Raw genomic sequence first — 12,421 nt, forward strand, 5'->3', positions numbered from 1 at the left:
GAAAGGGTCGGTGGACGCACAGGCTCATTCCTGCCATCAAGGAGTGGTTGGAGAGACGACACGGTGAGATTAATTATAATCTCACCCAGTTTTTCATAGGACACGGAGGATATCTCCAATACCTTCACAGGTTTAAATTGGAGACCTCACCCGATTGTCCAAATTGCAATGGAGTCCCAGAGGACCCAGAGCATGTATTCTTCCACTGTCCGAGATTTGTGGAAGAAAGGAGGAGTCTAGAAGAGACTCTAGGAGAGGTGCTGGTACCAGAAAATCTGGTACCGAAAATGCTAGAACATCAAGAGAATTGGGATGCGGTCAACTCCATGATCGCATCTATTCAAGATAAATTGCGAAAGGCAGAGGAAAGGAGAAAAGCGCGGTCACGTGCGCCGCGTATAGAAGAAAGGTGACAAAGCTAGACTGAGCTGACTCCGCCTCGTGATGTAATACCTTATGGTGGTTCCGCGGGGCAGGGAGGGAGTCGGGAGTGGTTTTAGTGGGTAAAAATCCCACACGCTGGTGTGTCCAGACCAGTGTCTTTTTGAAGATTTCCACCTCCTCAACAAAAAAAAAAAAAGACAGACAGACAGACAGACAGTAAACCGATTTTAATAAGGTTTTGTGTTTACACAAAACCTTAAAAAATGGACATCAATTTCAATCTGTTTTACGTATTATATACTTTGTATAACCATCTTTATATAGGTGGTCAAAGGGTAGTATAGATCCCGGGGCGGAAAGTGGATTAGTACCCACGATGAAGCATAAAACCTGGGAAACAATATCTCTATCGGTGGGAGCTCTTTCTTAACGGAAAGCTGCAGACAGAAAAGGATAAAGGCGAGTCTTCCGCGCCTAAAAATGGGACGAATTGTACTAACTGGTCCTCCAGGTTGCGGGTTGTATAGGGCTGACAACCCGGAAAATAACTTATTAAGAAGCCACAAAAGAAGCCTCGCAGGGATTAACAACACAACGAAGAACCCCGCAAAGAAAACGGAATAACGATTTGCGCATTTTTTCATGGAACGTGCGTTCCCCGTACACAGAAGTAATTGCCAAGTAGCTAGCTGATACCCTGTCCCAATATAAGGCTGATGTAATAGGGTTGCAGGAGATATGTTGGACAGGGACCGGTTTCCTGGAGAAGAGCCACCACACTATATATTATACTGACCATCCAGCAAATCATGTGTTCTGAGCAGGTCTCTTCGACTTCGGAAACATAAGAAAATGGCTTTGCACTCAGCGCTCGGGAGGCAAATTCAGAAATACAAACCTTATTAACGTTCACACCCCTACAGAGGAGACTGCAGAGTCGGAAAGTGATACCTTCTACGGGGCAGTCGATCAGCCCCTGGGGCCTGTCCCAGGTATGATATCAAAAGCATACTTGGAGATTTTACCGGCTAAGTAGGCTCTGGGCCCGTATTCAGGCGATACGTTGTCTCCAATAGCTTACATAGGGATACCAATGATAACGTATTGCGGATAATTCAGTTAGCATTGTCACACGAAATGATTGTTGGAAATACCTGGTTTGTAAGAAAAGTGGTCCACAAACAAACTTGGGCCTCTCCAGACGGGACCACTTTCACTTCCAAATTGACCACGTGTTGATCGAACGCCGCTGCCTCTAGCCTTGCTGAATTTCAGAACATATAGGAGGATCAATATAGACTCGGAACACTATCTCGTTGGCATGGTGCTCCGAGCTTGAATTGCAACACCACCTACAATCCCCTCTCACAATCAGGTGAGACTGAATACTGAAACCATTCACAACATAGCATTCCGTAACACCTATAAGAGGAAAATGGATGCCGCAATAACCGCAGCTAGCAAATGTCCTTGAGATAAAGCATCAACAAATAATTTTTACACCCACCTGAACAGCGTTATCATTGATACTCACAAACATACTTGGCTCCCGGCGCAAAAAGGGTCGGAACGGCTGGTTTGATGATCAATCTAAGCTAGCAACGGAACGGAAGAATACTGCACAGCGATTAATGTTGCATTCTCAAGGAACACGGGCACGCGCAGAGACCTGCCAAGAACTCCGTCGAACGGAGAAGCGACTTCACGGATGGAAGAAGGAAGCCTGGGAGAACCAACAAGTCTGTGAACTCGAAAATTACAGGGAGCACCCGCACCAGGTGCGGAAGCTTTGCCAATAAGTCAGCAGGATATACACCTCGATGCTCATCCTGCCGATACCAAGAGGGAAATCTGATTTCCGACAGAATGGGCATATTGGTGCGATGGGTTGAGTATTTTGATGAACTGTTCAACAATCAGAAGATCAGCGAGCTGGTGGTCCCGGCAACTGAAGACGATGGACAAATGCTGCTACCACCAAGCGTAGAAGAAACAACTTAAACACCATAAGTCGCCAGGAGCCAATGGAATTACAGCCGAATTGTTTAAATATGGGGGCGACCAACTACACCAAGTGGTTCATCAATTGATGCTGAAGGTATGGGACAGCGAATCAATGCCTGACGATTGACAACGAGGCATTATCTGTCTGTCACGCAGTGCAGCAATTATAGAGGTATCACGTTGCTGAGTACCGCTATCCTGCTAGGCCGGATAGCCTCGTACGCCCAGAACATCATTAGCCCGTACTAAAGGGGTTTGACTCCAGGACAATCAGCAACAAATCAGATTTTCTCTCTGCGGCAAACCATAGAAAACTTTTGGAATAAGGACATCAGTTGTACCATCTTTTTTTCATTGACTTCGAAGCCGCCTATGACAGCATAGCCAGGGTAAAACTTTACCCGGCCATGAGAGAATTCGGTATCCCGATGAAATTAATAAGACTGACTAGGCTGACCCTGACTAATATGCGAGGCCAGATAAAAACAGCAGGATCACTCTCGACACCATTCAACATCAACAACGGTCTACGACAAGGGGATGCCCTATCATGCGTCCTCTTCAACTTGGCCATGAAGAAAGTGATTCGTGATGCTGACGTAAATGCGAGAGGCACCATCATCTTCATCTCGTCTAGGTTGACGATAGTGACATCATCTGAAGAACAACCCGAGATGTATAGTCTACCTATATCCGGATCCAGCAGGCGGCGCGAGATTTTGGACTGCACATTAATGAAGACAAGACGAAGTACATGGTGACAACACCAGTGCCAAAAACCAGAGAACGAACAACATCGAATCGCACTGGTCAAACGAAAACAATAAAGATAGGAAACTACAACTTTGAGACCGTTGAAAACTTCTCCTATCTAGTGTTGCAAATCACAACCGATAACAGTTATGACGATGAAATCCGCTGACAGTTATTGGCAGTCAACAGAGCCTATTTCAGCTTGCAAACACTGTTTCGTTCGAAACGTCTCACCATAGGGTTAAAGCTCTTACTGTACAATACTATGATTTTGCCAGTCCTTATGTATTCCCAGGAAACCTGGGTTCTTAGCAAAATAAAAAACAAAATGAGAACTCTTGGCTGCGTCCGAGAAAACAATCCTCCGAAGAATTTTCGGACCCCTACATGAGGATGGACGATTCCGTAGCCTACGTAACGGCGAAATCAATGAGCGATACCATGACTGTCTGGTTGTAGATAAAATCCAGCTCAACAGCTTACGGTGGGCGGCCCCTAATCCGTATAGATCAAAATGATCCAGCCCAGTCTATAAGGATAATATCTATGGTCAAAAAGAAGACAAGGTCAGGAATCCAGACAGGATATCGAATTGGTAGACCTCGGTGCAAAACCGAGGTGTCAGGAGTTCCTTATTAGGGCAGGCCTAGACCGGAGACCGTTTGTTGCGCCGTTGATGCTGAATATAGACTTGGATCACTCATTGGTATAGTGCTCCGGGCCCGAATGACAACACCGTCTGTAATCCTTTCCGACACGCAGGTGAGAGTGAGTACTGAATCCATCCACAACAAAGCCCTCCGTAACATTTACAAGAGGGGAGTGGATGCCGCAATAATGGCAATCAATAGAGTTTCTGGAGGTGAAGCATCAACAAATGATCTTCACAGTCACCTGAAGAACGTTACCATTGATAGGGCAACAAACATAGCCCCAGTCGCAAGAAAAGTCTGAACGGGGGGGTTCGACGGCAGTGGAACGGAAAAATGCCGCACCCCGGCTAATGTTGCATTCTCAATGAACGTGGGCTCACGTAGAGACTTATCACGAACTCCGTCGAGCGGTTTCAGTGGAATTTCCATCGTGTTTTGACGTCGGACTCCAGTCTACTCAGCTGTGAATGAGTACCTGAGTTAAATCTCGGGCGAGCGCAATGCTGACAAAGCGGCGGCAAAACATCACCGCCAAGTCGACTCGCTGTCGGCTTATTTTTACAGCTTAGAGTAGGTCCCTTGCAAATAGCTGATTACAAAGGTGACTGTGTACTGACTCCACTTAATATGAAGGATCGATCTTTCAATACGTTGAGTGTGGTGAAATCATACCAGGAGCGGATCGATGAATGGAAGCCAAAGGCAATGTAGGGCAGACACGCCTCTGGCAACCAATTGTCGATTTGGACGAACAGATGGCTGTGTGTAGGGGAGGTCTTTAATATGTGCCATTCATGCGACGTGGTCGCCACTCGAGCTTATAAAAAGCTCATAATGAAAGAGTGGGTGGAGAACGATCAGTGCAGGATATATGGTTCGGCGTTACAGACCTTAGATCTTGTCATTTCTGGCTGCACAGTAATGGTGCATTACACGAACAGGCACAAAGCTAGTAAGGTAATCTACCAAAAACTTGCATACAAGCAAGGCCTGATGAAGGGTGCATGTTCGGTTTATGGATATGATTTGCAAGCAGTACTTGATGTCGGGCAAGTTTTAACTGACCGCCACAGTTGAAAAGACGGGTCGCTCCGCGGATATTATTTATACTCCTGGGCATCCCATCATAGCAACATTTAGCAGAAATACGTGGAGAAGAATGTGAAATATGAGCCACTAGTCAATCAAAGAGATTTTCAGTCTCGAGAAGGTAGTTTCAGTTCCCATAATATTATCAGCTACAAGTAAATCTTCACGGGGAGTTGCGGGGACTTCTTGACGGATTCTCTCATGTATTTGAAGTAGGAAGGGTCGTCCAAGCCTAATGTTTGGCACTTAGAAATAGTATTAGCTAACTTCCAGCAGTGATTGTGGCTACTCGGAAATAAAAAAAAATTAAATCAAAATAAAAATAAGTCGGAATACTGGAAGCTGGACGCTTCGGGCATAAATCTTTTGTGTTCATCTTGTCTGAGAAATTTCCTATGCGTTCAAAGTAGTCTTTGGTATATGCATCTTTAAACTTCATCGTTTATATGAGTTCACTTTATATAATGATGATGTGATGCATGTCTTAGAGTGCGATAAATTCACGGGAAATATATAAATTTGATCTGCTATAACTTTGTTAACAATGGCTATACTTTTTCAACCTCTAAATTTTGTGCTTCTAGGATGACTCAAGGGGCGTTTTTGAGTCATTTTCTAAAATATGGTAACAAGCCAATGCCAGTATCAGCTTTATTTGAGAAGATACTGCAATGGAAAGTATTTTAACGCCTGTATTTCGTAGACATGCGTCATTGTGATCTTTTTAGACTTTTTAGTCTGGAATATATAACTGCTATGCCAGGCCTTGTGCTATATGAATTCATACCAATAGTCGAAACACTTGTTGCCGATGGAAGTTCCTACAACCCAAATATAATAACTGCGGTTTCAACGCATGGGTTGAAGATAGCGGTAGCCGCGAATAGCGTTCTAGCAAATACCGAAAGGAAGCAAACGTTGATGAAGATTAGAATTGGCGAATAAACCATATACTCGCAGTCAACGCTCAAATATCTGAGAAATCTGATCTTCAAAAGTTTAAACTTCAAACCACACTACTGGAGTGGTAGAAGAGGTGCAGCGATTCACTTAAAGGATGCTGAACTTAGAGAATTATTCGAAATGTCTCATAGTGGATTAAACGACACCAGTGCGAGCTTAGCTACGACCTCACCCACGGATACACACCGCTTTGGACAACTCCCAATCTAGCCCGACATATGGTTCAGGATGGTGTGGAACACGTTGTTTTTAAATATCTGAGATTCGCCGCATACAGGCAGAGGTGGAAAATCTCGGAGGAGGAAGCTGTTAAGGGGTTATATACAGTTGCAGTTGGTGATGTGACGATATTTTCTCGGTTTTTTATTCGATAACTTATTAAATGTTCATTGAAAAGCGGCTAGCATCATCGATCAATACATATTGTTAGATGCAAAAAAAAATTTTCAAAAGGAACTATTTAAAAATGGCGGGTCTACAGCTGTTTTTTAAGAGTGCTTTTTTGGGAACGGTTTGCGTTGGACACGGTACGCTAACGGTTCAGTTGAAATTAGAATTTTAAAAAACATTCGTTCGTATATCGTATTATCCAGTCCCTAAAAGAAGGATTTGTCAAAATATAAACTATTAAAAAGATGGCGGCGATTTTACCAAAATGTTTACTTTTTTAAATGTAGAAATTTAGATTTTTGTACTGATAAAAATTTGACATTGATTGGAGTAGTAGGTTTTTATCGTGTTCTCCTCAAAGGCACTTTTACGGAAACACCATTCTGAGATAACCGCGTTCAAAGTTTCAAGTTTGTTTTCATTTTAAAAATTAACTTATTTATTTACGTCGAGTTGTCGATTCCAGGCCGTTATAGTATTCCCTGTGCAGACTCTAAAACAACGATTTGATGCTGGCTTATCACTCCTTCCGGCTGAAACTACCAACAGTATATACGATGATGAAGGTTCAAAAGTCTATGCACAACTGCGGTGGAGCAGCGAAGTAATGCGTTATAAATAGTTATAACTTCGGACTTAATGCCACGCTCGGTGAAATAACGTACTTGAAGAATATGCACCAAAAAGATTTTTCGATTTCGCCGCCATCACAACTGTATACAACCCCTTAAGTGCCAATACGAGCTGGCTCGGTGGAACCGTCTTTAGTTTTTCTACTTGAAAAGGAGTTAGTTTTACTCAGTAAAAATCACAGATAACCGTATTGCAGAAATCAAGGGTCGGTTTTGCACCCTTCCACTTTCCCACGACAAACAAAAGACAAGACAAGGGACAGACATTGGGTCGATTTTTATAAGGTCCTGTTTCACTCAATCAAGCCCTAAGCGAGGGGTCCGTGGACCAGGAAAGAGGGAGTAAGTTGCTCCCCATTTGGTCCGGTCCAGCATTAAGTTGATGCGGACTTAGGACCCCATCATTCTCAAAACGAATATTTCAGCTCTGGCCAAGCTCTGGTCAATAAGGCGGATTTGCGCTGAATATAATTCGTAGGCATGCCGTGTTCTACGAGTTATATAAGTGAGCATTCAACATCTGCGAGCCGCCACGCCACGCCACCCTACTCCCAGGGCAGAGGTGAGGCAGCGTCTGACGATTTGCCTCTGCCCTGGTAAGAAACCGTAAAGCCGTCGTCGCTTGACTTAATTCATAATATGTTTGCTGTGAAGTATCCAGAGAGCAACTAACGTGGTTATTCTTGAGAAAAGAGTGGTTATCGAAATCGGCGTGCCAAATTTGTGAAAAGTGGAGTGCAGCAATGCAATCTTCGACTATTTCTAGGTGACAAATCCAGAAATATACGGTATCTGCTGAGATAAAAGTCTCTTTGGGACCCAGTTTGATATTCAACTTTGACTTCGCTCCAGGTGGACGCTTAAACATGGAGGTAATTTCAGCATCGTTGTCGAATCCGATTTCTGTTCCACAATTTGGCTAACAACAAGTTGAGCAACGGTTTCGGTAAAATAGGCTGGGTATTGTGAGTTCAAGCAAAGTGAGATAGTAGGGCTGCGAAGCGTCATTGTCTACCTGTTGCAACACTGTGCTTTTGTACTCTGAAAAGCCTAGTGGTGGTAGACGCGAATGCGGAGCTGGTCTATGACAGAGTGATGCGGCAATGACTTGCCCAGAAATGAGCAACTTAAATATTTTGGATGAATGCTATCAGCCGGTGATGAACGGCGTTACGAAATTGCTCCACGCATCAGCACTACTGAGATGAACTGGCGTTCTTTGTGACGGATGCATCAACGGAAGTCTGAAATACAAAGTTTATTGCAGTGTCATCCGCCCTCTATGGGTCTGAGTGTTGGGCGATTATCAAAAATAATGAACGCCGCCTCGCGATAATGAAAACGGACATATCGCGTTGGACCATGGCCTAATATAACATAATCTCATATGAAATAAGGACATCAGCAATCAATGCGGGGTTGCATACATCTGAGAAAACTTTGGAGAGAAGCACCTTCGATGGTTTGCACATGTAATTTAGGATGACGGGAACTCATTTACCTAGAGTAGCTTGAATATTGTGGTCGTAGCAAAACGACCAAAAGACTGACCGAAACAGTGCTCCTCGATTTCATCCAAATCAGGTCTATGATCGAGGAAAACGACGCAGTTGATCGAGCTGACTCCTCTTCAGAAGAAAAGAACAGGATAGAAAATGCAGAATATACAATATATATCCCTTCGATTCTTGAAACCGAATGAATTCATTTCATCGCCATATTCTCTTAGTATGCTATTTTGATAATTCTATTTTCGGGAACACTTCTCTAAGATTCCTTCTTACTAGTTCCCAAGACCTAAGCAGAACGATCGAAAGTCTGGGTAAGAATAGATTATCGGGACATCTTAACCCTGGGGTTAACCTTTTGAAGATTTCCACCTCAATGAAAAAATATATCTTAATATATCTTAACAATATTACGAATTCCATAGTTTACTTACCATCCAAAAATATCAGCAAAATGAAAATAACTTCAACTAATGCTCTTGTGTCCTTAACCATTACTAAAAGCTAAGAGATGCGCTCGTTTCTCTCACATTGTTAAATTTCACTTTGAAGTACTTCCGTCCATTTTTGAATCTGTGTTTAGACCTTACAATCTGAAAGCAGAAAAGAAAATCAAATGCTGAATGAAAATGAGAATCGACAAAAATAGAAAATAAACTCAGCGAAATTATATTTTAGTTAAATATTTAGAGTTTGTGCGATGTAGCCATAGGAATTTCCACATTTCGTTCCTTGTTTTCCTCGTAACGATTCGAGGCTAATATCAAAATAAATTAAATATCTCGTTACAAAGGCAGTGCTGAAAGTAGGTAAATCATTTTGTTTCAACATGCGTAAGCTTCTATCAATAGCGATGAGAACCTCCAATCGTTGTAGATGATTTATTTTGAGAGATGGTTGAGAAGAAGGTAAAAGAGGTTTTTTGGGGGGTTGCATAGATGAATGCGTTTACACAATGAGTGTTAGACTTCTGCGGCCGTACGGCATCGGACTACCAATTAAATACCTCCCCGTCGTCGGAAAACTAGCCTAGCATCGTTTGTCCCATTACTCCACATTCATCATCATCAACGGCGTAACAACTGGTATCGGGTCTAGGCCTGTCTTAATAAGGAACTCCTCGTCTTCTTCTTCTACCATAGAGATTGCCCTTATAGACTTAGTCTACATTACTTTTGGAATTCCCTCAAGTCAAAGAATACTTTTCACTAACGGGAGTGGAGAAGAGGAGGGAACTGTTAATTTAAGGAACGTCTTGCCAGCCGGACCCTCCACCGGTCAATCTCTATCTTCTCTGTGAAAAGAAGGATTCGGGCGTAATGCGGAATACGGCTCCACTTGTCAGTGCTGGTAAGCATCTCCTTGACACAGAACTAACTTGCCAATGATCCGTGTAAATCCAGCTGCCTCTTGTCCCGTTTTGTCAAGAGGGTTACAGGGAGTGCTTAAAATGTCTTTCCGTCTCACGGAAAGCACCAAACATCGCGAGAAGTACCACCTGTTGAGCTCGGCGGCTAAGTGCCTCCGCTTGTTAAACCGCATCTATGACTTACAAAACAGCATCTACTGTAGATCTCCCAGCTTTGCAATCAAGCTGTCCTGGGGATAAATTTCCGGTAGCACGTATCGCTTCAGAGAGTACACTTCTGACGAGCTTTTCGAGCACTCTTTCGGCTGTATGGAGAAGGTAAATTGGCCGATATGCAAAGTCGCCACACCCTTTGCTAATCAGCGTAAGCCTTACTACCTTCCAGAGTGAAGGAAAAATGTTCTCCTTCAGGCAAACGTTGAATGCGCCGAACAGTAGATCTGGATGATGTTCGAAAACCATTTTGTATATCTTTGCTGGTATTCCATTGAGTCCTCACGTCTTCTTATTTTTCATCGAGATGATTGTCTCCTACAATTCTTTTGTACAAAGTGGGCAATCTTCGGCGTCTTCCAAGTTGTTTTCATCGACTCGTAAGGGATACGTAGCGAATAGTGTGAATAGGGAACAGGGTTTCCGCAGAGTTCCGGTTTGTCGGGTTACCAGCTTATAAGCGAGTCCCACGGTTTCCCATTCAGTTTGCCAAATAGGTCTTGTCAGCAGCACATGCCTTTTCTCGGTTGTTTGAGCGTTGTATCAACCAGCGAAATTTGTGACACTACTTCCGCAGCTCAGCAATTTCCGCCGTCCACCAATACATGGAAGGTTTGCCACTTCTCGATGAACTCTGCTTATGGAAGTTCCGTGGGCTGCGGAGTCTTTCAGAACTCACCATCCCTTCACAAGCGACACCAGTGATTCCCGCGCAGGGATACTTTCTTCGCCACATGGGCGTTGGAACGTTGAGATGGATTTGGTGGTTAAAACTTTGAACCATGCTCTTGCTGCCATTTCGAGAATCCGTTTTCCTCTAATGTCTGGGTGCTCCATTCAAATCCCCTAGCATTGAGGTCTCCCCCAACGAGGATTCGCAGTCCGTGCCTAATGTAGCGTCCTCCATAGCATCAAATCTGGTACTGTTCACTGATAGGTATTAATTCAGCTGTCGTCTTCGCAATGAACTGCGCTAACAAGCCGTGAATGGTTGCACTCCGGTGCACATTGATCTGTAATATGCGGATCATATTAACCGTGTAGAAGCTCTTTCCAGTTCTGCTCTAAGCTCTGGAAATCGCTTCGAGTCCGTTACCAGATGCGCCACGATCCCTGTATAGAACACAACTCTCCTTTTCTTTGCAGGTATTTGCTTTGGATATTAACTAGCCGCATCTGCGGCATGTTGCCCTTCTGTTAGGTCCTCAGCAGGTTGGAGATGTGTGCGCATATTTTGAGCATCGGTAACACTTAGTTGGGGCGGCCCGAATTCCTATCCTACATTCTACACTACCAATTCTGATTCTTCCGCTGCTAAGAAGTTTTGTTTCGTATTGCGTTCTTGGGTTTTTGACCTCAAGAAGCCATACCAATCCTGGCATTGGTTACCCCCGGATATTTGGACTTGGTGCCTTCTTTTACTTCGATCTTCGGTGTGAGGCAGTCAAAATCTCGGATTTTCAACGACTATTAATTATGTGTACATATTGAAGGCATAAATAGTGTCCGGATAGCTGAGTAGTTAGTAGTCAGTCGACTCAGATGTGAATGAGTACCTGAGTCAAATCAAGGTAATAATCTCGAGCGAGCGCAATGCTGACCACATTGCCTCCTACAGTGTACTGTAGTGTCCCGTTACGGTCTTGAACGAAGTGCTCTAACACACTTCAAGGCCTTGATCCGATATGGATTGTTGCGCCAACGATTATTAATATTGTTAATTGGGGTCTACACTAGAAACGAGAGTCTTTTCTACCAATAACTAGTCCCTTGATCACTTCATAAGACGTATTTTTCTTTTGTTGTTTTCGAACCCAATTCGACGAGAACTCCATCACACTACTGCTCCACCATCTTAGTCCTATAACAGATCGCTGAGAACTGCTGGCGGCTTAGTGAGCAGACCTAGCGGTCTACTCCTCCTTCGCCCCTCCCTCTTTTTTTGTGCTCTGCTGTTTGTGTCCGCTTTACCTTTAGGTAGAGGGTTTTTGGAGGGATCTGTGTATTGTTCCCTTTTGGATTTGGAGAGTATCTGGCTGAAGTATCTTTCAGATGCGCCTTCCTTCTTTCGCTTTTTCCCTAGATTGTTTTGCAACGGGCTATCTGTGGTCCGTTTGGCGCTTACGCGGTTTTCAGGGAAAGACGTAGAATAGGGTTAGGGAATGGTGAAAGAAGGGATTAGAAAAAGTGGAGGGATGTATCCACACCAGTGTCGAGGACCACTCAACCTTCCTCTTATGAAGGAAATTTTCCCCGACGACCTCAATACGCTGGCATTCGGTAACTAGAAATTAAGGCTGTGATTGACACCTTTCACCGCGTATCTGGCCATGGCCGCATCGATGCGTCTTTGGCGAAATCGTAGAATGTGCACTGAAGAAAAAGAAGTAGAATGTAGAGTGGCGGGGGATCCTCGCCTTGCCATATGTCTAGAGAAGTGGTCTGCCCAGAAAATTAATTCGA

At 43.8% G+C, this 12,421-nt stretch overlaps 1 protein-coding gene across 1 annotated transcript in view; it reads right to left on the bottom strand.

The window, feature by feature from the left end:
• Nucleotides 1-12,421, bottom strand: part of LOC119650265 (kin of IRRE-like protein 2) — a 435,476-nt gene that overhangs the window by 205,652 nt on the left and 217,403 nt on the right. The window contains exon 4 of the mRNA XM_038052879.1: nt 8,811-8,969. Coding sequence (XP_037908807.1) covers nt 8,811-8,871 — 61 coding nt within the window. The 5' untranslated portion in view covers nt 8,872-8,969. The remainder of the gene's footprint in view (nt 1-8,810; nt 8,970-12,421) is intronic.

Source organism: Hermetia illucens, chromosome 2 (genome assembly GCF_905115235.1).
Source record: "Hermetia illucens chromosome 2, iHerIll2.2.curated.20191125, whole genome shotgun sequence".
Lineage (NCBI taxonomy): Eukaryota > Metazoa > Arthropoda > Insecta > Diptera > Stratiomyidae > Hermetia > Hermetia illucens.